This window comes from Eschrichtius robustus, chromosome 12 (assembly GCF_028021215.1).
Source record: "Eschrichtius robustus isolate mEscRob2 chromosome 12, mEscRob2.pri, whole genome shotgun sequence".
Classification (NCBI taxonomy): domain Eukaryota; kingdom Metazoa; phylum Chordata; class Mammalia; order Artiodactyla; family Eschrichtiidae; genus Eschrichtius; species Eschrichtius robustus.
In genome coordinates this window covers 69,935,857-69,963,487 of record NC_090835.1, presented here as the reverse complement: position 1 = coordinate 69,963,487, position 27,631 = coordinate 69,935,857, and the positions used below count along the sequence as shown (strand labels likewise).

At 39.7% G+C, this 27,631-nt stretch overlaps 1 protein-coding gene across 1 annotated transcript in view; it reads left to right on the top strand.

Annotated features, from left to right (window-relative positions):
* Positions 1-747: 747 nt before the first annotated feature.
* SLC26A8 (solute carrier family 26 member 8) overlaps positions 748-27,631 on the top strand; it is a 70,396-nt gene continuing 43,512 nt past the window's right edge. The window contains exons 1-5 of the mRNA XM_068558029.1: positions 748-832; positions 6,246-6,432; positions 11,570-11,709; positions 23,171-23,287; positions 25,128-25,309. Coding sequence (XP_068414130.1) covers positions 6,248-6,432; positions 11,570-11,709; positions 23,171-23,287; positions 25,128-25,309 — 624 coding nt within the window. The 5' untranslated portion in view covers positions 748-832; positions 6,246-6,247. The remainder of the gene's footprint in view (positions 833-6,245; positions 6,433-11,569; positions 11,710-23,170; positions 23,288-25,127; positions 25,310-27,631) is intronic.

Below are 27,631 nucleotides of genomic sequence, written 5' to 3'. Positions count from 1 at the left end.
GCATCCTAGGTACCCGGCACTTCTGATGGAAAAGTGATTAAAAAGCAGACAGTTGCTGCCTATGTGGAGCTTACAATGAACAGCAGGGCAATCATTCAATTATTCAACACAAATTTATTGCACACTTACTAGGTCTACCACATTGCTTTAGGCACCAATGATACAGCAGTTAATGAAAGAGATAAAAATCCCTGCCCTTTTGGGGATGAGAAAAATTACAAAAAGGGATAGGTAAAGTGAACAATATATTAGACACTGATACAGTAATCAAGCAAGTGTAAAACTGCAACTGAGCCAAGCGGGAATACAAGGCACAGTGAGAGGCAGTGACTGGGATTGAGCCTCACAAGGTTAAGGGGGTTAGGGAGGAGAGCAGGAGACCTGGGCAGGAGAGTGTCCTTCAGTGGGAGAAGCCAAGCTTGTGGGGCTGAGAATTAAGGTTGGAGACTTCGGTGACCCTCTAGTCTCCAGTTTCCTCCCGCGTCTTCTGTTCCCACAGGGTCGTCGGGAGACTCGAGTGAATTACTGTACGTGAAGTGCGGGGCGCGAGGCCTGGCATCAAGGAGGCCCTCAATCAAGAGTCGTCGAGAGCGGAGGGCTGGGTGACACGGGTAACCGCGGCGCAGCTGGGCCTCTCCCCACTCCCCACGCCGGCTGCCCAAGCTCCGCTTCCTCGCCCCGCTCTTGTCCCCCGCCCACCAGAACGCCCGCGGGTTCGGACGCAACGGCTCGGGAACCGCCGGCGTCGGCGTCCGCGTCCACAGCGCCGCCCGCCCGGCCGGAGCTGCTTCCGGCTCCAGTGCCCGCCCTCCCGCCGCAGCCCGGGAACCAGGTGAGCCGAGGAAGCAGGGGAGCCGCTGCCGGAGCTGCCCGGAGCCGCGGGCTGCAGGAGGTGGCGGCGGGGCCCCGGCTCGGGCGTCGGGTGCGAAGGACCAGCCCCTCGTTACACTCGGAAGTCCCTGGGCGTGGCCCGCGGCGGTAACCGCAGGGCTAGGCACGTCGCGGCCGCTCAGTCAGTGTTTGGGGAATGAATGAATGACGGCCGTCCCTGGGAGCTTCTCTCTCTTAGGTGTCGTCTCTACTTTTGAAAGGCCGCGTGGAACAGCAGTGAGGAGAGATGGTGTGTGCGTTTGGCAAGCTGAATCCTTCCACACTCGTGGGTCTGAGTTGTTGGAAGCCCCAGAACTGGTCTACTCCGTGAGCCTCACCTGACTCCCCCATCCATCTCTTCCTGAGGCCTGACTGCCCAGACGCTCTTCCTCCTTTCAGACCTCACTGCTTTTGTTAATTTTGTTCCTTCTGACTGAGTCCCCGCTTCCACCTCTCTTGGCCCCTTTCTTTTCCTGTTAAGTTCTATTTATGTATGTGTCCCTCTGCGAAGCCTTCTCCAACATCCCCACCCCAATAACGAGTTTCTCTCCAGCACAGCCCTTTGGTAATACTCTCACCAGTGCGCATTAAAGGTAGTTGTCGGTGTGTCCCCACCATCCCCAGCCACTAGACCGAGTGACTGAAAGATACTGAAAGCAATGCTCTTTGCTTGTGCCTTTTCTTTTTCCACATACATTCCCCCTTAAAAGCATAACATAAAAGCATAACGGGCGAAGGGCTGTTGTTTCTGATGGAATTACAAATATTTTTTTTGAAATTCTGGAAGTGAATTTTACCTTCCCATGATTGTAGAGAACATATGAAAGATGACCATATGAGAGGATAGTCTTGAAACTAAACTAAGGTTCAGGATTTCACATCTGTTGAGTTAATAGTCAGAAAACTGGGCTGTATTTAAATATTTCATTCTTGGCTTTTAAAGTACTTTCAACACATTATGTAAAAGAATCAATGGATGGCTGGATGGGTAGGGGTAGTATGGGGGATGAAAGAGCTAGGTCAAAAGTACCCATGTTAACAGTATGCCCAAATCTAGCACTGAATGACTGAATAAAGATAATTAGCTATATTTACAGTGGTCTTCATATTTCATTGTGTATCAGAATCATCTGGAGGGCTTCTTAAAGCAGACTGCTGGCACATCCTCAGAATTTCTGATTAATTTTGTCTTGCTAGGTTGGGCCTGAGAATTTGCATTTCCAACAAGTTCCCAGATGATGCTGATGTTGTTTGTGGGACCAAGTGTGGGCTACAGAGATTAATTTCTATTAGTTAGTAGTGAATCCAGATGCCCCAAACTATGTCACATTTGTAGAATATGAAAATAAAACCTTAAGTTGTTCAGACCATGGCCCACCCACCTAAATATTTTGTCTGATGGCAGGAAGCATCAGGGAATTATAGGAATCAGTAACCGAGATTCCCTCTTGTGTTGTGTCTCAGCTGAAGGGTCATTATCCCATCAGTGTAGTTTGGATTACTTTCTTCTGAAATGCATCATCTTTTCCATGTTAAAGTACATTTGCCACTTGTCAGTAACAGCTTCTGATCATCATACCTTATAGGGAAGGGTCCTGCTAGTGCATAAAAACAAGCCAGTAGGGCTTCTGTGAAGTCAAGAAAGACATAATGGAACTGAAGAAATTGCAGAGATGACTACTAAAAACAAAACAAAACAATAAGGAAATTATGTGTTTTCCCTTGCTGCCTTTAGCCAGTCATACGATAAGTCCTTTAAAGACAGCTTTCTACCTGCCCCTCCTAGCCATCCTGACTGTGGTCCCATGAGTTGTGACTTGATTGCCTTTCCCTCAGACTACCATGGTAGTAATGGGCTCCCACTGGTCTTTTTGCCTCAGTCTTTCCTATCTCCAGCGCTGTCCAATGGAACTTTCTGTGATGATGGAAATGTTTTATACCTGCCCTGTCCAGTACAGTAGCCCCTGCCACACGTGGCTGTTGAGCACTTGAAATGTAGCTAGTGTGACTAAGGAACTGAATTTTTCATTTTATTTATTTATAATATTTAGGCCGTGCCACGCGGCATGCGGGATCTTAGTTCCCCTACCAGGTATCAAACCCGTGCCCCCTTCAGTGAAGTGTGGAGTCTTAACCACTGGACCACAAGGGAGGTCCCTCATTTTATTTTAATTTAATTTAATTTAAATAGCCACAGGTAGCCAGTGGCTACCGTACTGGGCAGCACAGCTCTAGACTATACCACTGACATGATTCATCTTCCCAAAGCACATCTCTGTGCATATTACTACTCCTTCTCGAACATTTTAAATAGCTAAAAAGTCCAGGTTCAGCCCAACATTCAAGACCCTCCAGAAGTAGGCCTCAACCTACCTTTTTTGGGTTTGACACTGACTTTACTCAGACCTATTGAATTACTTGCCTTATATTATCTCTGTAATTTTATCCTGTTCTCTTTCTGAAATACCTTATTCTCCTCCCTGCCCCCAGCTTAGCCAGAGCAGAGTTCAAACCATATCTCCCCCAGGAGGCCTTCCTCATCCTTCTAGGTTGGGGTTATTAATCCCACTCTATAGGAGATCACGTGGCATTAGATGTGACATCTATTTTAGAATCAGAAAGACCAGGTTCAGATTCTGGCTCTGCTGTTTAATAGTTGTATGATTCTGAGGAACCCACTAAACTCACAAGTGAAATGAGTATAATCATTATCAGGAAAATAACACCTGTCTCTTGAGATGATGTGTGTGAAGAAGCTGGCATATGGCAGGCCAGCAATAAATGTTAATTCCTGTCTTTCCCACCTCTAAAGTCTTATAGCACCATATTTTGGTATTTTTATTCTACTAAATTGTAGAGTCTTCGTCTTTTTTTTGTTTTTGGCTGTGGTTCCCTGACCAGGGATTGAACCTGTGCCCCCTGCATTGGAAGCACAGAGTCTTAACCACTGGACTGCCAGGGAAGTCCCAAGTCTTTGTCCTTTTGTATTCTCAGAGCACCTAGCATTCAGCAAGTGTTTGTGGAACACTGAATTAATCAACCACAGGTGAAATAGCATTCGTCAGTCAGAAATAAATGAAGGCCAAGAATGCATATGGTAGAAATTCATAAGATTGTGAAAATAAAAGCAGACAAACTCACCAAATCCTAGTCTAGTAGATGGTGGCCACCTCTTGAAATATAAATGATGTAGACTGAAGACAATAAAATGAAATCCTTCTTTCCATAAGTGAACTGATGAGATATAATACCTCCTAAGGGTGTGACAACAGAAAACATAAATGCTTTAGCTTTGAAAGAGAGAGAAATTCTTGGGGTATAAACTATAATTTGTGATGGGAGGAGATAAGGATATTTTGTCTTTAACAACAAGGCTCTGGGGACAGAGGTCACACACTGGTGGTTCACAGACTGAATCTAGCCTGCAGAGATGTTTTGTTAATGTGTACTGTGTTTTTTAAAATATGTAAGGTAATTGACAACATTTAAAAGTCAGAAGATTTCACATAAAAATCTGGAATTATGACTTCTCTGGGAAGAGATCAGATCTGGCCATGCTGGACCCCACATGACCCATGGCAACAATTGCTGCAGTTGAGTAGCTGCAGCTACCTTTCCCAGGCCCACTGTTTCCACTATGCTTGATGTTCATATGTTGCCTGCTTCATGCCTGCTTCGTGCTACTTTCAGAAACAAAATGCTGGATTCTAGACCCTGCATCTAACCCACGATGGCAATTTTTATAATCTCAATATAATAAGCAAGTTAATTAGCCTCTTTTTAGTTGCCAGGAACGGATATATTCTAGTCATGGAAGTTTATTGTAAGATTACATAGGAAAAGTAAGGAAGACTGGATCACTATTCCTATGGGTGGAGGAAAGAAAGAGAAAAATATTACTTATGTTTTAGTGTACAGTTCTGCTTTTTTTTTTTTCTGTAAGACACGAAGTACTAATTCTCTTAATACACTGTAAAATACCTCTTCCATCCTCTTCTGTATTCCCCAACCACACTCTCACTTTATTGAACTTGTGATCATTAGTTCATAAGTGTTATACAGCTCACCCCTGCTACCCAATGCTTTGAGAGTAAACATACATTATATAACTATGGCCAAGTTACCTAACTTTTCCAAAACCTCAGTTTTATCACCTATAAAATGAGGACAAATAGTAGTACTAGGATTGTTGTTGGAATTAAAAGAAATAACTCATGAAAAAAATCTAGTGCAATGCTTGGTATATAATAAGTGCTCTACAAATCTTGGTGATCATAATGTTGCTGCTGCTGAAGATACAGGATAATTCTGATGGAAAACAAATGTTGCTGATACATTAAACTTGTTTGCAGCCTCACCTATAAAAGAACTACTTGTGTAATCTACATAATTTGAGTGTTTACCTACATATTTTATAACTATGCAAAATATATATTTGTATACTTTTTTACACATTTGTGTGGAAGAATATTAGAGTTCATGCCTTTTTTATTATTCAAAAACACAGATGATCAAGAACAGTTATACTTTCTCCCAGAGATGCCTCTATATCCATCCTCATTAACTCTTTCTTCTCATTCTCTTTAAAACAGCAGGATGATACTACAGATTTTTAAAGCTTAAAGTGACCCTTAGAGATCATATTGTCAAACCATGTCATTTTATGGACAAGGAAACTGAAATTCAGTTTCTGAGAAACTTGCCCCCAGTCATACAGCTAGTTAGAAAAACAGCCAGGGCTAGAACTCCAGAATCCTGATATCCTGTGCAGTGCTTCTTCTGCTACATCATGATGCCACTAAGTGGATACTTGACCATAATTCAAGAAATATTTGTTCAGGGCCTGCTAAGCGTCAGGCATTATCCTGGGCTCTGGGGATACAGCCATGAACAAAGTCCTGCCTCTTGGATTTACATTTTAGTGTGGGAAACAGACAATGAACAAATAGACAAATATTGAATCAGGTACTGGTTAGTTCTATGAAGAAAAGAAAAGGGTAAAGGGATAATGATTTTCAATCATTTCATTTCACTGAAATCAATTTTCAGTGAAAATTGGTGATTATACTTTTACCTCTTAATCTTTTCCCCTGCAACATAGCAACATAATTGAATATAAAGAAAACTAGGCTTTCTAGCTGGACACTTGGGTTCTAGTCCTGACTCTTAATTATTCAAAAACCAAGGCTGTTTAAACTTCTGGGCTTTGGTTTCTCCATTTTGAAAATGAAAATAATATATACCTTGCTTTCTTTATAGGGTTGTTTTAAGTATAAAATTATACAATAAATGGAATTTTTATTTCCATAAAAATGTGCCAAGGATCTAGATTTTTAAAAAACTGTCTTTTGTTTAACTTCTTTCCACTTATCCAGGAATGATGCAACCAGAGAGGAGCTTCCACAGTTTGGGCTCTAGATATAGGCAAAACTCTTTCATGTATGATGTGAAGCGAGATGTGTACAATGAGGAGACCTTTCAACAGGAACACAGAAGGAAGAGCGCTTTCTCTGGGAACTTGGACATCGACATCAGCACCGTCAGTCACCATGTCCAGTGCCGGTGCGTGTGTGTGATCATTCAGCTGCCACCAAGCTGGCAGCCCTAAAACTCTACTTGACACCTTTGGTGCCTACTTCTGTTTTCCTCCTCTGAACTCCTGTCATCAGAACCCTTAGCTTATTGCATAACTCCTCTACAGTTTTTTTGTGGTTTGTCTTGTAGCACCTTCTTTTTTTGTTTTTAATTTTTAAAATTTTATTTTATTTTTGGCTGTGTTGGGTCTTCGTTGCTGCACACTGGCTTTCTCGTTGCTGCGCGGGCTCCTCATCGTGGTGGCTTCAGAGCACGGGCTCTAGGCGTGCGGGCTTCGGTAGTTGTGGCGCGTGGGCTCAATAATTGTGGCACACGGGCTCAGTAATTGTGACACACGGGCTTAGTTGCTCCGCAGCATGTGGGGTCTTCCCAGACCAGGGATCGAACCCGTGTCCCCTCCATTGGCAGGCAGATTCTTAACCACTGCACCACCAGGGAAGTCCTTTGTAGCACCTTGTTGATTATAAACTTCATGGACATAAAGACCTTGGCTGTCCCCCACAACATCTAGGGATGATATTTAATAAATACATTGTTTGATTAACCACCATTGCCACTCTCCTAACAACAACAACAAAAGCAACCGTGGTGAACTAATTAATGATAGCAGAATGACTATGTAAACCCTATAGTTCAGGGGCTCGTAACCTGTTTTTATGCTGTGAACCTTTTAGCAGTCTATCAGAGCTAATGAACATCCTTTCAGAATAATTTTTTGTTTTACTTTTTTTTATTGTGGTAAAATATATATAATATGAAATGTGTTGTTTTAACCATTTTAAAGTGTACAAATTAGCAGCATTAACGACATTCACGTTGTTGTGCAACCATCACCACTATCTATTTCCAAAACTTTTTCATCACCCCAAACAGAAACTCTGTACCCATTAGGCAATAACTCCCCATTTCCCCCTCCTCCAGCCCCTGGTAACCTCTCTTCTACTTTCTGTCTCTATGGATTGTGTATTCTAAATATTTCATTTAAATGGAATCAGACAATATTTGTCTTTCATGTCTGGTTTATTTCACTTAGCACAATGGTGTAGCGTGAATCAGTACTTCATTTCATTTTATGGCTGATGATATTCCATTGTATGTATGTACCACATTTTGTTTATCCATTCGTCTGTTAATGGACACTTAGGTTGTTTCCAATTTTTGGCTATCGTGAATAATGCTACCATGAATATTGGCATAGGGGTATCTGTTCAAGTCCCTGCTTACAATTCTTTTAGGTATACACCTAAGAGTGGACTTGTTGGATCATATGTTTAACTTTTTGAGGAATTTTTTTCATAGCAGCTGCAGCATTGTGCATTCACATCAGCAAGTGTTCCAATCTCTCCATATCCTCTCCAACATTTGTTATTTTCCATTTTTTTAAATTATAGCCATACTAGTAGGCACATCAGCAAGTGTTCCAATCTCTCCATATCCTCTCCAACATTTGTTATTTTCCATTTTTTTAAATTATAGCCATACTAGTAGGTGTAAAATGGTATCACATTGTGTGTTGCTTTTTTTTTTTTTGCATTTCCCTAATAACTAAATATGATGAGCATCTTTTCATGTGCTTATTGGTCACTTATGTATCTTTTTTGGAGAAATGTCTATTTACTTCCTTTGCCCTTTTAAAAATTAGGTTGTTTATCTTTTTGTTGTTGAATTATAGGAGTTCTTTATATATTCTGGATATTAAACCCTTATCAGATATATGATTTGCAAATATTTTCTCCCATTCTGTAGGTTGTCTGTTGACAGTGTCCTTTGTACACAGTTTTCATTTTAATGAAATCCTATTTATCTGTTTTTTTCTTTTGTTGCTTGTGATTTATGTGTCATATTTAAGAAACTATTGTGAAATCCAACATAATGAAGATTTTCCCCTGTTTTCTTCTAAGAGTTTTATAGTTTTAGCTCTTAAATTTAGATCCTTGATCCATTCTGAGTTAATTTTGTATACGGTATAAAGTAAGAGTCTGACTTAATTTTTTTCCATGTAGCTATCCCATTTTCCCAGCACTATATGTTGAAGAGTCTATTCTTTCTCCATTGAATGGTCTTGGCCAGAATATTTTTAAATGCATAAAATACATAGTATTATAAAGGAAACCAGTTATATTGAAATATAGTTATCAAAATATGAAAATATCCAAAAATTATATTTAATGATTATGGGTCTAATAACTACCATACTTTCTAAGTAATGATGAATATAAATGCTATTTTAAGATATCTGCAGCAATTTTAATGTAATATGAAAATATTTGTGATTCTATTGGTGAAGAAGTCAAGCTCTGCTGATACTACTGTGGTTTGTTGTCACTGTTCATAACTGTAGGAAATGCTACATTTCAGTTAGGAGTTTAGTGAAAATAAAGATATAATTTTTCCTAAAGTCACATACCCCCATGAGTTCTATCTAGAGACACCTTGGTCATCCATGGACCTCAGGTTAAAAACCCTTTGTGACCTACATCATGGTATTAACCCTAACTACTCAAACTGTCCTCACTCACACTCCAGATTTATTAGTCCCTCTTGTCCCTTGATTTATCACTCACAATTGGCATGAGTTAGGTGACAAGTGAAGAAGGCCTCCACGCAGCCCTATTGCAGATCTTCCTCCCTCTGAGCCTTCTCCTTTGCCCATATCCTGCCTTTTGCAAGTTGTGGTCTTGGATGTCCCTCCCCTGTCCTATATCACAACTCTCATTTTTTCTGCTCCAGGATGGGTCAGAGGTCATATATCAAAGAGAGCATTGGGGGGCCACATTGGTTTTGTCTCTACAAAAGGATAATCTTTTCCTGACTTATACCTCATCATAAACAGGTACTACCAAAGAAATTTCAGCCTTATTCCCCTCCAGCTGCCCTATCCTTAGACCCTTAAATCTGACCCACACTGCCTCCCATGGGTTTTTATAGCAGTGCTTATTCCCTACTTCTAAAACAAACAGTTATATCCACTTCTGAATTTTAACCTGAAAGGTAGCACAGCACTGGTTAAGAGCAAGACTCAGAAGCCAGATTGACTGGTTTTGAATCCCAGTTCTGCTGCTTCCCAACTGTGTGACCTTAGGTAAGCTATCCATGCCTACTGTGCTTCAGTATCCTCATCTATAAAATGGGGATGATAAAAGCACCTACCTTATAAGGCAATTGTGAGGATTTAAAGAATATTTGTAAAGCACCTAGTAAATAGTAAAAAATAATAATAATAATAATAATAATAATAATCTTTTAATTTCATCTCTTCCTTTCTGCAGAAAACCTCCTATCTTCCTTCATTTTCTCCCTTTTAGTTACCCAACTGCAATACTCCCTCTCTTTAAAAAAAATCTCCCCTGTGCTTTCACATCAACTCTTACATTCCTCACTTTTAAGATGCCTTAACTAGGATCCAGATTCATGTCGAAGTGCTTATAACTCTTCCACCACCAGCTTCAGTTTCTGTTCCTCTAACTCCTTCCTTGATCCCTGTCAGTCTTAGGTCCTCGTTATTCCATGTCCAGTTTATTTTATTGCCATGCCAAAGAGCTTTGATGACTCTCCCTAGGGTGGCTGGTCTTCCAGGGTGGCACATGGAGAGGAAGGGACACTGGACCAGATGCAGAAACAAATTGTCCCAATGCCATGCTGTATTCTCCCCCATAGAGGGCCATAATTGGAGACAGCACACTCTCCACACCCAGGGATTCTCATAAAAATAGCAATGTGGTGTTCTTTCTAAACCTATGGTCTTGCTTCTGGCTCCTGAGCAGAACTCAACAGCTGTCAATAGGAACTGTGATGGTAATAGACTGGATAGAACACTGAACTAAAAATCACGAGATCTGGTTTCTAGCCCCAGTTCTGCCCACACTTGTTACTGTGACCTTGACAAAGACATTTACACTTCTTTGGCCTTAATTATCTTAGGGACTGTAATGCTCATAGTTGTTAGAGTCAAGCATATTGAAATTACTTCTTTTCTGAGCACACATTTTAGCCTTGCATACACTGAAGTTATATTTGTTGCTACAGTCAAATCCCAATTATTCAGCTACAGCTCATACATGAAAAATCTCCATACTCTTTGTTTTCAGCCCATAATGAGATGTAAATAGCAAAAAGCAATTTAAAACCATATTAGCTTTACTAATGGATTAATTGATTAACAGATTGATTGATTGGTTTACAATGATTCTGCTGTTTTAGATGATCTAAAGGTTAAAGTAGGTTTTCTCAATCTCAGTACTGTTGACATTTCGGACCATGAAATCATTTCTTGTGGAGGGCTGTCCTGTGCATTGTAGGATGTTTGGTGGCATCCCTGGCCTCTACCCACTAGATGCGAGTCGTGATAATCAAAAATGTCTCCAGACATTATCAGATGTCTCTTAGGAAACAAAATTGCTTCTGGTCGTTATCCACTGGGTTAAAAGATAATAAGGGCTTATTTTATTGCCTTTTCTTTCCATGGCTAATGCCATAAGCACAAGACTCCATATTCTATATTTTCTATAAATTTCTGCATATTACAGGTCAAAGCCATGTAGAGTTAATGCTTGGTAAAAATTTTAGTATACGGGAATGATGTGAATGTGTTAATTCCCTGCCACCCACCAATAGCACATCTCAAAAAACTGTCCTTACCAAGAGAAAGCCATAACAGTCCATTTTTCTACTGGAAAATTTTGGTAGGTTGAATTCTTTTCAAACATTCTGTAAAACCACAGGCCTGATTCGTATGCTGGACTTACAAGGCTTAGTTCTTGTCATATATATGGCACTGGTTCTCAGTTGAAGGTGATACTGTCCCCCAGGGAACATTTAGCAGTGTCTGGAGACATTTTTCACGACTAGGGGAGGGGACATTTCACGACTAGGGGAGGGGATGCTACTGGCATCTAATGGGTAGAGATCGGAGACGCTGCTAAACATCCTGCAATGCACAGGACAGCCTCACAACAAAGACTTACCCAGTCCAATATGTCCAAATATCAGTAGTGTTAAAAGAAACTCTGTTGTATGGGAAGAAGAAGGTACTCACTATGCCTTTTCTTGGCCGTGTGGGCTTTTTCTTTGGAGAACCTAATCAAGTCTCTGTTCTTTCTCACAGCTGCTCATGGCACAAGTTCCGAAGATGCATGCTTACAATCTTTCCCTTCCTAAAGTGGATGTGTTTTTATCGATTCAAGGATTGGCTTCTTGGAGACTTACTTGCTGGGATAAGTGTTGGCCTTGTGCAAGTTCCCCAAGGTAAGAAAGATACGAAGGTTTTTCACCCACAGACAATACGTCAGACCTGGTCACTTGTCCAGAGTAAACAAATTACTTGCGCTAGATGACTAGGAAGAAAATGTGAATTCCATTCACATCATTACCATTTGTTTCCTTACCTGCCAAATTTCTAACTCTTCTAGGGTAGTTCCAAAAGTCTCAGTTTAGTTTAGACCCCTGATACTTTCTAGAGTATTTGTAATGCCTGCTCATGGTCATTTTTTGCTTAACTAGTCATTTTATACTCCAATAGACCTCACTTGGCATTGGTTTTACTTAAAAAGGTGAAGGGTAGGAAACACAGCATGCTAGCTTCCCTTCAGCAAGTCACACACACAGCAGTCCAGGGACTACTCTTTGGTCTTACAAGTGGCAGTTCAGATATAACACAACAAGATCACAAAGATAGGTACGGGAGCTATCTGGGCTTTAGAATCCTCATTTCCCAAATCCAACTTCTCTTGTAATTCCCATAACTGATGCCTCCATGGGTCCCACAGCGACATGCCCAGTTACAAGAGTCATTGTGCTCTGAGAAGCTCAAAGCTAAGGCTTCCCACAAGATACTAATCTTTTTTCTTTTTATTTTTATTTATTTATGGCTGTGTTGGGTCTTCGTTTCTGTACGAGGGCTTTCTCCAGTTGCGGCAAGTGGGGGCCACTCCTCATTGCGGTGCGCGGGCCTCTCACTATCGCGGCCTCTTTTGCTGTGGAGCACGGGCTCCAGACGCGGAGGCTCAGTAGCTGTGGCTCACGGGCCTAGTTGCTCCGCGGCATGTGGGATCTTCCCAGACCAGGGCTCGAACCCGTGTCCCCTGCATTGGCAGGCAGACTCTCAACCACTGCGCCACCAGGGAAGCCCCAAGATAGTAATCTTTAATTCATAGTCCCCTCGGTCCAGATAGAATATACTAATCAGGCTCCTTTTACCATAACTAATGTTGGCTGGTAACACAGCTGACATCCCACCATTATCAGGTTTCCAAAGAAACAGAGCTAGAAGGTTAACCCAAGATCAACTTTATCAGAGAAAGAGAAAGGATTTTGTGTTAATCCGTTACTCAGAGTAGTTCACAATTCCCTATGTAGTCTTTAAACACCTCTGTTTCTCTATTCTTCTGGGGCAAACCAAGCAGGGTTGAAACTTGTGATTGTACAGGTTGTGTAAAGCACAAATGAAGCCAACCAAAGGGGCCAGTGGTAGCTGAAATCCAACTCTGGCATAGGGCTGTTAGTTGGAGAAAAGGGATCCCTTTAAAATAATTAATTAAGTATCATACAGTAAAATTTACTTCTTTCATACAGTTCTATGAATTTAAACACAGGTATAGGGTTGTATAACCACGCCACAGTCAAGCTACATAACAGTTCCATCAGCCCCAAAACTCTCTTGTGCCATCACTTTTTAGTCACATCCTCTGCTAACTTCTAACCCCCGGCAACCAGAGATCTCTTCTCCATCACCATAGTTCTGTCTTTTCGAGAATGTCATATAAATGGACTCATACAGTATGTAACTTCTGAAGGGTGGCTTCTTTAATTCAGCTTTATGCCTTTGAATTAATGCAAACTGTTATGTGCATTGATAGTTTATTCCTTTTTATTGCAGAACAATATTCCATTATATGGCTATATCACAGATTTTTGTCCATTCACTTATTGATGAACATTTTGTTTCCAGTTTTGGGCCATCACAGAGTTGCTGTGAACATTCATGCACAGGTTTTCGTTTGAAAATATTTTTCATTTCTCTAAGGTAAATAACCCAGGAGTGATATTGTTGGTTATATGGGAAGTGTATGTTTAACTTTGTAAGAAACTGCCACACTGTTTTTCCAGAGTGGCTGTACCTACCATTTTACATTTCCACCAGCAATGTATGAGAATTCTAGTTCCTCCACACCCTTGTCAACACTTGATATTGTCAGTATATTTAAATTAAGCTTTCTATTTTGAGTTAACTATAGATTCACATGAATTTGTAAGAAACCACAGAGAAGTCCCGTGTATCCCTTACCACTTTCCTCAGTGGTAAATCTTGCAAAACTATAGATCAGTCTCACAATCAGGATGTTAACATTGATGCAGTCAAGATTCAGAACATTTCTACCACCACAAGGATCCCTCATATTGCCCTTTTATAGTCACCCCCACTTGCTCCCTGCCCCCATCCCCTCCTTAATCCCTAGCAATCACTAATCTTTTCTTCATTTCTATAATGTTATTATTTCAAGAAAGTTACATAAATGGAGTCATACAGTGTGTAACCATTTGGTATTGGCTTTTTTCACTCATCATAATTCTCTGGAGATTCATCTAGGTTGTTGTGTATATCAATAGTTTATTCCTTTTTTTTTTTTTTTAAGTTTGTCCTGACCACTTTAACTAGGGTCTGGCTTTTTTTTTTTTTTTAATTAATTAATTAATTTATTTATTTATGGCTGTGTTGGGTCTTCGTTGCTGCGCATGGGCCTTCTCCAGTTGCGGCAAGTGGGGGCCACTCCTCATTGCGGTGCGCGGGCCTCTCACTATCGCAGCCTCTCTTGCTGCGGAGCACGGGCTCCAGACGCGCAGGCTCAGTAGCTGTGGCTCACGGGCCTAGCTGCTCCGCGGCATGTGGGATACTCCCAGACCAGGGCTCGAACCCGTGTCCCCTGCATTGGCAGGCAGACTCTCAACCACTGCGCCACCAGGGAAGCCCAGTTTATTCCTTTTTATTTCTGAGTAGTATTCCATGGTATGGATATACCAAAGTTTGCTTAAAATTTCACCCTTGAAAGACATATGGATTGTTTGTAGTTTTTGGCTATTACAAATATAACTATTATGAACATCTGTATGTAGGTTAGTGAACATAGTCTTCATTTCTCTGGGATAAACGTCCAGGAGTGCAATTGTTGGGTTGTATAGTAGTTGGCATGTTTAGTTTTCTAAGAAACTGCCAAGCTATTTTCTAGAGTGGTTGTATCATTTTACATTCCTATTGGCAATGTATGAGTGATACAGTTGCTCTGCATCCTCACTACCATTTGGTGTAGTCACTAGTTTTTACTTTAGCCATTCTGATAGGTGTGTAGTGAGATCTCATTGTGGTTTCAGTTTGCATTTCCCTAATGGTTAATGATGTTTAATATCGTTTCATATGCTAATTCTCCATCTATACATTTTAATGAAATGGCTCTTCTTGTCTTTTGCTCATATCCTAACTGGACTGTTTTCATTTTTACTTTTGAGTTTTGAGAGTTATTTATATATTCTAGGTACTAGTCCTTTGTCTTTTGTGTTTGGCAAATATGTTCTCCCAGTCTGTAACTTGCCTTTTAATTCTCTTAACAGAGTATTTACAGAGCAAAATTACTAACTTTGATGAGGTCTACTTTTTGGTATCTGTTATTTTAGCCATTCTAAGAGATATGTAGTGGTATCTCATTGTGTTTTTAATTTGCATTTCCCTAATGGTTAATGAAGTTGAACATCTTTTCATGTTTTTATTTGCTGTCCTCCGATCCCCTTTGGCAAAGTGCCTGTTCAAGTTTTTTGCCCATTTTTTAATTGGAATTTTTTTCTTATTGTTAATTTTTGATAATTCTTTTTATATTCTGAGTACAAGTCCTTTGTCAGATATGTGATTTTCAAATATTTTCTCTCAGTCTGTAGCTTATCTTTTCATTCTCTTGACAGTATCTCTGGCAGAGCAAAAGGTTTTAATTTTGATAAAGTCCAATTTATCAATTTTTTTTCCTTTTATGGATTGTACTTTTCTTATCATATATAAAAACTCTTCACTTAACCATCAGGTCACAAAGATTTTCTCCTACGTTTTCTTCTAAAAGTCTTACATTTTATGCTTTACTTTTAGAACTGATCCATTTTGAATTAATCTTTAAATAAGTTGTGAAGTTTAGGTCAAGGTGTATTTTTTGCTGCATTTTTAAAGAAGACTGTTCTCCAATGAATTGTTTTTGAACTTTTGTCAGAGATCAAATAGCCATATTTTTGTGGGACTATTTCTGGACTCTATTCTCTTCCATTGATGTATATGTCTACCCCTTTCCCAATATCATGTGTCGATTATTGTATCTTTTTAGTGAGTCTTAAAATTGGGTAGTGTGATTCCTCCAATTTTGTTCTTTTTCGAAATTGTTTTAACTATTCATACAAATTTTAGAATCAGCTTGTCAATATCTACAAAAAATCCTTCTGAGATTTTGATAGCCATTGATTAAATTCATAGATTACTTTGAGGAGAATTGATATCTTATTATGTTGAGTTTCCACTCCATGATCACAGTATGTCTCTTCATTTATTTAGGTGTTGCTTTAATTTCTTTCATCAGCATTTGTAGTTTACAGCGTACAGATTCTGTATATTTTTTGTTAGATTTATATCTAAGTATTTCATTTTGGAAGAGATATTGTATATGGTAATTAAAAACATTTTTGGTTTCTAGTTGTGCATTGTTTGCATATAGAAATACGATTGAATTTTGTGTGTTTACCTTGTATCCTGCAACTCACTTATTAGTTCTAAGAATCTTTTGTAGATTTCCTGGGACTTACTACATTGATAGTCATATCATATGTGAGTAGAGACAGTTATGTTTTCTTCCTTCTAATATGAATGGCTTTTATAACTTTTTCTTGCTTATTGTACTAGCTAAGACTTCCAGTATATGTTAAATAAGAGTGGTGAGAATAGACATTTTGCTTTGTTCCTGATCTCAGGGGAAAAGCATTCAGTTGTTCAACATTAAGTATGATGTTAGCTGTAGGGTTTTTGTAGGTGCCCTTTATTAGGTGGAGAAAGTTTGTATCTTTTCTAGTTTGCTGAGAATTTTTATCATAAGTGAATGTTGTATTTTGTCAAAGTTTTCCCTTTAGACTGGATTACATGAATTGATTTTAAAATATTGAACTAGCCTTGTATTCCCAGAATAAAGGACTACCTTTTAAATTTTTCATATGGCAGCTACAAATCAAAATGATCCATTTGTATGGGTATATTCACTTCCAGAAAAGTATCAGAAAGTCTCTAGAGCATTCTTGTGGTGCTGAAATGAGAGACCTGAACTCTTGGCACTGATGCTTTGCCTGTGAGGCCCCTACTGACACCCACTTATCAAGCATCCTTCGTTTACGGTCAAAGTTTGAGGACATTTCTTTGCTAAATTTCCAAGTCATCAGTATAATTTCGTACCAAAATAAGAATGACATTAGGATGTATAAGTATACCTAGCATCCAGCACAGTATTTGGCACGTAGTAGGTACTCAAGATATTTGTTGAATAATGATTACATAACTGTGTGAATGAATGAATCCAAGCAACTCTTGCTGACTGACTAAGGGAATGTGTGTTATTTTAAGTAGTGTGAATAATGAAATAATTTGTAGTGTAAATAATTCAAAAGTTTTACTTATATTTAAACAGGTAGGACCTAACGACTTAATAATTTTCTTCAGATGAAACAAAAATACTGCATGATGAAAACCTTATTAAAAAGGTGCTGGCTCTTCCTTACAGTAGAATCCCAATTTACAAATGTGAAAGAAAATAGAAAATCACCATTAGTGAAAAACTACAGTAATACTTATTGGAGATAAAATCCACTAACAGAGGTTAAAATTAGTGGGTAAAAGTTTGCAATCTATGTAACAGGATTTGCATAGTTTCAAAGTATCTTCCTCAAGATATTTATCAACTACTCCACTAATTTACAGTAGAGAACCTGGGAGAAACTACCTTAAACAAGTGATCAATGCTATCACCACCAATAGTAAGACATACGGAGATCAAAATCTTGTGATATCATGCACTAAAAAGGACACAATACCATTTCTGTAGTATTCACATCAAAAATGTATAACCTTAGTATGATCATAAGGAACCTAAGCAACCCCAAACTGAGGGGCATTTGGCAAAATAGCTCATCTATTAATACTCTTCCAAAGTGTCAAAGTCAAGAAAGACAATTAAGACTGAGGAGCTATAACAGATTTTAGGACTAAGGAGAAATAACAACTAAATGGAGTAGGGAACTGTGAATAGAATCCTGGAACAGAAAAAGGAAATTAGGGGAAAAACTGTTGAAATTCAAGTAAAGTATTTAGTTAAATTTCTAATGTCAATTTCCTGATCCCAATAATTATACTATGATTATGTACAATGTTAACATTAGAGGAATCTAGGTAAGGTATATATGGAAATGCTCTATTATTTTTGTAGCTTTTCTGTAAGTCTAATATTAGTTCAAAATTTAAAAAATTTTTAAGGTTTTGGAAAGTCTGGAGACTTGGTTTCTCTCTGTTTCTCCATGGCCTAAGATTAACTGAGACTTAGACCACTTAGTTCTCAGGGCGTTACCAAGTAATTCTCTTACCTTCCCTGCATTGGTGAGTTATTTGAAACCCTACATTTCAAAAGACTTTCTCCTCACACTACATGTTGCTTATCAAGAGTAAATAGAGCTATTCAGGGACTTCCCTGGTGGCGCAGTGGTTAAGAATCCTCCTGCCAATGCAGGGGACACGGGTTTGAGCCCTGGTCCGGGAAGATCCCACATTATGTGGAGCAACTAAGCACGTGCGCCACAACTACTGAGCATGCGCTCCAGAGCCCGTGAGCCACAACTACTGAGCCCGCGTGCCACAACTACTGAAGCCCATGCACCTAGAGCCTGTGCTCTGCAACAAAAGAAGCCACCGCAATGAGAAGCCCACGCACCGCAACGAAGAGTAGCTCCTGCTCGCCGCAACTAGAGAAAGCCTGTGTGCAGCAGCAAAGACCCAATGCAGCCAAAAAAAAAAAGAGTAAATAGGGCTATTCGATATTATACTGGAATTCACAGGCAGTGTATTAAAGCAAGGAAAAAAAATATAAGGGTAAAGAATTGCAAAGCAAGAAATAAAACTTCATTCGTATATACATATATATTTTTAAAAGATCGTTTTGTGATCTCAGATTAACATCTTTATTCTTAAATTTATTTATTTATTTATTTATTTATTTATTTATTTATTTATTTATTTATTTATTTATTTATTTATGGCTGTGTTGGGTCTTCGTTTCTGTACGAGGGTTTTCTCTAGTTGCGGCGAGCGGGGGCCACTCTTCATCGCGGTGCGTGGGCCTCTTAGTGTCGCGGCCTCTCCTGTTGCGGAGCACAGGCTCCAGACGCGCAGGCTCAGTATTTGTGGCTCACGGGCCTAGTTGCTCCGCGGCATGTGGGATCTTCCCAAACTAGGGCTCAAACCCGTGTCCCCTACATTGGCAGGCAGACTCTCAACCACTGCGCCACTAGGAAAGCCCCATATATATTTTTAATGTAGAAAATTCAAAAGAATCTACAGATAAATTGATAGAATTAATAAGATTTTATCAAAGTTGCTGGATATAAGATGAGTAAATAAAAATCAATTACATTCCTTTATACCTGCAGGAAACAGAAAGTGAAAAAAAAATTTTAAATACCATTTACCAAAGCATAGTAAATATGAAGTAAGTTGTAATGAAACTAAGAAATGATGTGCAAGACCTCTATAGAGAAAAATATACAACTTTATTGAGAAATATTAATAAGGACCTAAATTAATTGAAAGATAGCATTTTCCAAGAATAGGCAAATTCTTTTGAAGAGCAACATGGGAGGATTTGCTCCTCCAGCTATCAAGACTGAATATAAAGTTATAATGTTTAAGATAATGTCCATCAAAAGTAGAAAGAATAAATAAGCATTCATATATACATATATTGGAATACACAGAAGGAAAATGAGCACTCTCAAGCAACTCACAGCAACATGGAAGATGCTTATATACATAATAATAAGAAAAATAAGCAGAAATAAAAATTGTGTACAGTGTAATTCCATTAATATAAAGTTCAAAAGTGGACAAACTAAGCTATACTGTTTAGGGATATGTATACCAGTGGTAAAACTATAAAGAAAAGCAAAGAAATTATTATCACAAAAGCCAAAATAATGAATACCTCTGTGGGGAGGGATGGAGTTGTGATTAAAGATCTGGGTGGGGATAACATGGGTGTTTGTTTTATAAATATTTATTAAGCTCAACATCTATTTTAATGCACTTTCTATTTATATATTTCACAATAAAAATGGGGATTACTAAATTTATTACAAAACTATTACTAGACTAATTACTAAAAGAAGTAATTAAACAGTGTGGTGGACTTCTCTGGTGGCGCAGTGGTTGAGAATCCTCCTGCCAGCGTAGGGGACACGGGTTCAAGCCCTGATCCGGGAAGATCCCACAGGCCACAGAGCAACTAAGCCCGTATGCCACAACTACTGAGACTGCGCTCTAGAGCCCGTGAGTCACAACTACTGAGCCTGGGTGCCACGACTACTGAAGCACGCACGCCTAGAGCCTGTGCTCTGCAACAAGAGAAGCCACCGCAATGAGAATCCCGTGCAGCGCAACAGAGTAGCCCCTGCTCGCCACAACTAGAGAAAGCCCACAGGCTGCAACAAAGACCCAACACAGGCAAAAATAAATAAATAAATTTATAAAAAAACAAAACAGTGTGGTATTACAGACTTAGACAATTAGGCCAGTGGAACAGAAAAGGGTCACACATTTATATGTTGCATGGTTTGTATCAGGTGTGTCACTATAGAAACAGACTTTTATAAAATTATGTGAAACAGTTGAATACTTATATGAAAAAAATCAATTTGTAGACCTCTACCTCACAGCATACACAAAAATCTATTCCTTGTAGATTAAAGACCCAAATAGGAAAGATAAAACTATAAAGATTTTTTTGGAATAATATAGGAGAATATCTTCATGGTTGTGAGGTAGAAAATGTTTCTTAAACAAGACACAAAAAGCACTAGCCTAAAAGGAAATGACTGCTAAGTTGAATTAAATAAAAGTTAAGAATTTCTGTTTATTCAAAGACATGATGAAGGTTGAAAAGCAAACCATAGAATACCCAACAAAAGACTTAAATCTATAATGTATATATTCCTACATATCTGTAAGGAACTGCTAAGTAAAATTGATCAACGTTATTGGTAATCAATGAAGTAGAAGTGGAAATTAACTAACTCGTACACACTAAAATAAAAAGTCTGACAGTATCATGTGCTAATACAGATGTAGATAATGGGAATTGTCATACGGTGTTGGTGGGAATGTAAATTGTACAACCATTTGGAAAACAGTTTGGCATATTCTGGTAAATGCCCCAGCAGTTATGCTTCAGGGTATATCATCTTGAGGAATTTATACATCTGTGCACCTGGAATCATGTACAAGAATATTCATAGCAGTATTGTTCATAATGGCCCCCAAACTGGAAACAAAGACAGGAGACTATGTAAGCCTGGAGACGAAGAGAATGGGGAAGTAGCTGCCTGGATCCTGATGGCTTTTTAGTTCTGTTTCCAGTCTCTGATGAGGCCCAACTGACCTTTGTCCTCTTTTAATAAATTTCCTATTTGGGGAATTCCTTTGTGGTCCAGTGGTTAGGACTCAGTGCTTTCTTTCACTGCCAGGGTCCGGGGTCAAGCCTGGGTTGAGGAACTAATATCCCGCAAGCTGGGCAGTGCGGTCAAAAAAAATTCTTCTCCTCTTTTGCTCAAGCTGATTTGAGCAGGTTTTCTGTTACTTGCAGTCAACTGAGGCTTGCTTAGGGAAAATATGTGGAAGGGGAACCTATAAATTACAAAAGACTCAAGAGACATATCTACTAATGTGAGGACCTCATTTGATACAAACACAAAGATTGTAAAAGAAAGCACAACATCAGCAACATCAACAAAACAAAACACAACATATGATAGCAAATAACTTTTTTAAAAGATCACCCCCAAACCCACCATACCTCTGGTTCAAGGTCTCTCATGAGGTGGCAGTCAAGCTGTCAGTTATCTCAAGGCTCTACTGAGGCTGGAGGATCAGCTTCCAGGCTCACCCGTGTTTGCTGGCAGGCCTGGGTTTCTCACCATGTGGGCCTCTACATGGGCTGCTTGAGTGTCCTCACAACACGGCTGCTGGTAGGACCATGTGTGGGGCCCAGTGCAAGGTGAAAATGCAGAGTCCCTAGTTCAGAAATTATCCAGAATTTCAAGATGGTCAGAGTAGAGCATTAAGCCAAGCGTGGAGGCTTTCTAAGCCCAGGGCACTATGTGATTGCATAGGTCACACACCCTTGAAGTCAACTCTGGCAGCTGATGACCTGAATGAAAGAGAGAGCCAGAGAGCAACCAAGACAGAAGCCACAGTCTTCTTGCAACCTAATCTCAAAAGTGACATCTTATCATTTTTGTTGTAGCCTATTTATTAGAAGTAAGTTATTTCACGTTTTAAGGGTGGAGCTCAAAAAAGGGCATGAATACCAATTAGCCATTGTAGATCATCTTAGAGGTGGTCTACCAGTACAACCATATAAGAGAAATCAGGGAAATTTGAATATTGACTGGATATTTGATGATGTTAAAGAACCATTAATAATTTCTTAGGTGTGATAATGGTATTGTACTCAAAAGAGGGTGTTTTTTTAAAAGATGAAAGACTGAAAATATGTACAGATACAATGATTTAGTGTTTTGGATTTGCCTCAAAATAATATGGGATGGGAGAGGAATGGGGGCATTGATGAAACAAAATTGGCCATGAGTTGACCATCATTGAAGTGGGTGATGGGTACTTGGGGGTTCATTATACTCTATTTTTCAATAAGTTTAAACTTTTCCATTAAAAAAAGCTTTGCTCGTTTAAGGCAATAAATTGGCTCACCGGACTCATAACTGATTTCTGATGAGCACACTGGTATGATGTAAATTGAAGAGAGTCCCTCAGGGCAGGAGCTGTGGACTTGAGACATCAAAGGATGACACCATGCATGTTAATCCATTTGCCTCAAAATTTCCAAATTCTCATGGTGCTTCTTAGAAAAGAAAGTAAGTATTGAAGAAGGAGCTGAAGGAAGAGACTGGAGTGGTTGGCATGTGGAAGAGAGACAACACATACCAACTTGGAGTCACATCAGTTAAGTGTGACAATCCTTGCCTGTTCTCCAGCTTTTTCTCCAGCCCTGGAGGATTCCTAGGGCCTTCTTATACTAGACTGGGGGTAAGAATGGGGCTGCTTCTGAGCTGTTGGAATTAAAGGTCTTATTGCTGTGATGTTTGCTTTTCATGATTTGCATGAAGGCCTCACAGTGAAAGGTGTTTAAGCCTATGATTTAGAATTGATGTGTAAAAGCTTGTGATAAAATAGGAAGAGAAGTTAGAAATCAAAGGAGATAATAAAAAGTACTAATTAAAGGCTGTATGCCAAGGGATTCTGTTACCATAGTCAGCTGTATACATGGGTCATTTTTATTTTAAATATTCTTTACAGTTTTTATTTCAGGTGACTTTTAAAAGCCAGGCTACCTTTGCTTACTTAAATTATCTTGCTTTTCAGGCCTGACATTTGGTTTGCTGGCAAGGCAACTGATTCCTCCTCTCAATGTCTCTTATGCAGCTTTCTGTGCTTCAGTAATTTATGGAATTTTGGGATCATGTCATCAAATGTCCATTGGTGAGTTCAGTGCCGGAACCACAGGAGGTGGATGAAGTCTCCATCTCAATCATTTACTTATTGCTAAGGAACCCAAGCTAAAGCTATGTTTAAGGTAAAAAGAAAGGAGGCAGAAGATGGATATTCTATCCATAGGGTTAGCGTTCAGATTTTAGAAATTGAACACTTCTTTTGTGATATTATTAATGTCACCACCAGACAAACAGGCCAGCAAGCTATTAAAGGAATTATAGGACAAGAGGTACTTTTCTTGGTGAAATTACCACATGTTGGAATCTGACTATCCTCAACCTGGAAGATCCAGAAATGATTTTGCCAAAACTCCTAGAGTGGATCCACTTTTCAGCTGTACCCATAATAACCAAAATCTGTGGACCTGATTTATAATAATCATGTCAGGGCTTCCCTGGTGGCTCAGTGGTTAGGAATCCGCCTGCTGCAGGAGACACGGGTTTGAGCCCTGGTCCGGGAAGATCCCACATGCCGCAGAGCAACTAAGCCCGTGTGCCACAACTACGGAGCCTGCACTCTAGAGCCCACGAGCCACAACTACTGAGCCCGTGTGCCACAAGTACTGAAGCCCACGTGCCTAGAGCCCGTGCTCTGCAACAAGAGAAGCCACCGCAATGAGAAGCCTGTGCACCGCAGCAAAGAGTAGCCCTTGCTCACTGCAACTAGAGAAAGCCTGCGTGCAGCAACGAAGACCCAATGTGGCCAAAAATAAATAAATAAATAAAATAAATTTATATAAAAAAATAATAACAATAATCATGTCAGATTATTAATTTACATTGAGAAAATGCTGTCATAGTAATCAAAGCACTCAAACCCACAGGATAAGCACTTTTCTTCCCTAAGTCAAAAGTCCATCTACTAATTTATAATTGGAAATGACTGTTACAGAGACCAGACTAGCTGAAGGTCATATAATTAGCACAATTACTTCCCCTAGGTGAACCTATACAGAAATCAAATCACAAAATGCCCTGAGAGTCTCAGAAGGGCATCGCCAACATTCACTCAGTAAAGTGCCTTTTTCTGAGCTTCCACATTGTATAACTGACCAAGCAACCAACATTGACCATTCTGTCACAGTTTTTCTCCAGGTGTGTTTGTATATTCAGTCCAGTTGCCATCCCATTCTGTTGAGTGCTCCTTTGCCTTTTTTAAGGACAATATTCCATATCTTTACTAAAATCTATTATGTGTTGATTTTACATTTGAACACTAAGAGAACTATTTTATTCCCATTTTTCCAAGTTCCCAGGGCACATTACAATCATTTCCAAATACTGGTAACAAGGGCTACTAGAGTTTTGTTTCTGTTAGGTACTTTAAAGGTAAGATTTGCTTTTGCCTCCCTTATGTTGATAGTAAAAGTGAATGAAATTATATTTGAAATAGGTTTAGCTCCATGTCATTTTGCACCTATTAAATCCTTCATAAGTGTTAGGTATTATTTTTCTTCTTCTTCTTATTGATTAGCTTTGTTTTCTGATCCTTTCACCACCATCTCATTTTTTACCGTTTCTAAGAACAGGCACAGTGGCTGAGCCTGATATACATTTCTAGTCAATTTCTCTTTAATCCTACTCCATATGCCCATAACGCAAAGAGGTTAATACCTAGACCACCAAGATCTAAAACTTGTGAGTTGGTTACAGTACGTGGAGCCAGAGTTCTTTTCCCTGCTCTTTCTTATTTCTTGGTGGGCACTTTCAAATAAGAAAAGTTTGTCAGATCAAGGGCAAAACATCAGACCATGCCTTGTTTTTGTCAATATCTGTCAGTTTACCTGGACTTAAAACCTCACTTTCTGCCTAACCGTTTTCGTTCATAGGTACATTCTTCCTTGTGAGTGCTCTGACGATCAATGTCCTGAGGACGTACCCATTCAACAGTGGCCACCTAATACTGGGAACTTTCATCAAGGATGACTTTTCTAACCTCTCCTTCTTTGAGAACTATAACAAATCCTTGAGTGTGGTGGCATCCACAACTTTGCTGACTGGGATTATTCAGGTAGGACCTGAGTCTCTGAACCCCTGAAGAAGCAATAAATAAATAAAGGGTCTGCACGTGGACCCCTTCCTTTAATTGCTCCTGTTACCCATTGTGATATATCTGGAACTTAAGTGATTTCATTTTTCAAAAACTTATGGGTCTTCTGGATAGGCTGTCTCCTCAGTAACAAAACTTCTCCCTCCTCTGAAATCTACCACATTGGTTTAGGATGAGATACTCAATATTCTCATCAGTCCTTAATGCTCTAAGACTAAAGAAGGGTCCCAGGGACTGTGGCCTAGAGTTCTACTCATGATTTCACGTTTTAAAAAATTTCTTTCTATTCTTTCAACAAGAATAGCATTCATGGGCTCACATACTATATTTTTGGTTAGTGAGCATTAGAGTCAGACCTGAAATCCTTTTTCTTCAATGACAGGACTCAGCTAATGGACAGTATCAATGACTTATTAAAATATCAAACCTTATTTTGGGCAGTGTCTTTAATTTCTTCTGAGAGTCTACCATCTGAAGTGTCACCCACTGAACTAAAGTCACATATTTCAGTTTTATTTCTCTTTCTTCTCAGCTAACCTGCTCTATAGCTAATTTTCACTGATTTCCCCTGGGACCATCTTTTATTAGGCAAGGACTTTATTGGAAGCCTACAAAGGCAGGCTATTATGGTAGGCTGACTCCAGCCCTGACGCTTACCAGCTATATGACTTACTTGAGTTATCTTACCTTCGTGGGCCTCAGTTTCTTCATGTTTAAAATGGGAATAATAATATTTGTATTGCAGAGTTCTTGTGAGGATTAAGTGAGAAAATGCATGCAAAGCATTCAGCCCAGAGCCTGTCAAATAGTAAGCATTAATAAATTATAATTACCAAGTATAGAGAAATGAAGTTGGTACTTTAATAGAGACCAAAAATTTTTTTTAAAAAGATATAATACCAAGCTTCCCTGATGGTGCAGTGATTGAGAGCCCGCCTGCCAATGCAGGGGACGTGGGTTCGTGCCCTGGTCCGGGAAGATCCCACATGCCATGGAGCAGCTGGGCCCATGCGCCACAGCTGCTGAGCCTGTGCTCTAGAGCCTGCGAGCCACAACTACTGAGCCCACGTGCCACAACTACGAAAGCCCGTGTGCCTAGAGCCCATGCTCTGCAACAAGAGAAGCCACCGCAGTGAGAAGCCCGCGCACCACAACGAAGAGTAGCCCCCGCTTGCTGCGACTAGAGAAAGCCCGTGAGCAGCAACGAAGACCCAGTGCAGCCAAAAATAAATAAATAAATTTATTTAAAAAAATAAAAATAAAAAGATATAATACCTGTGTTTAAAATATTCAATCTTGTAGGAGAAGACAAAATAACAGGCAGTAAGTCAGCAACCTATTAATTATCTAAGTGGCCTTGGCAAGTTCTTTCCCCTTTTTTGAGTGTCATTTTTTTTTCATGTAATAAAGGAGGAGATATTCCATTTACAGGAAGATGGAATATATGTACTTTTGCCTATTCCTCCTGCTAAGAACAACTAAAAACCTTGGAAAATTATATACAAAACAAACGTAAAAAGACTCTGAAAGGTGAAGAGAAGAAGACAAACTGGCTCAGACCCAAGGAACAACACAGTGGTGAGTTCCTTGGGTTTTCTTTTTTGCCTCATATAGCTCAAACTTGGTGCTGAAGAAGCCAGAAACCCAAAATGCCAACACAGGCAGACCAAAAAAAAGCCCCAACAAAAGTCTGCTCTTTATAGCCACAGGACCAGGAAAGACTAGCAAGACTGAAAACTTCTACCCAATAACTGCTCTACTCCAGACAAACACCAAAAAAACCCCGCAAAAAACAAACCTGTGGTGTCATCCCCACTCATGCCAGCAAAGGCCAAGCAGGGAGCTCAAACTTCCACCCTCACCCAGCTGTAATGAGGTAGCCACCCGGGGTATTGTCAGAGAAGGCCAAATAGGGAGTCAAGACTTTCATCTCCACTGGGCAGTAATAAGACACCCTTCCTACTCCTTGCTGGGGTGTATCAGAGAAAGCCTAGTGAAGGGTCAGGTCTTTCACCACAACACAGCATTAATGATGACAACCCCCTCTTCAGCAGTGTCAATGGAGGCGATGTAGGGAGAAATAAAGGCATTTCTGTCTCTCCCAGCCAGGATGGGAGGCCTAGTGGCGAGCCAGAACTTCCATCCCTTCCCAGCAAAAATGAAGAGTCCCTATTGCCTCAAGTGTCAGTGGATTTTGAGAGGAGAACCTGGACTTCTGCCTTACCAGGCAGTAACAAGGTGGCACTTTCCCCTTCCCCTGCCAGCACTTTATCAAAATAAGCT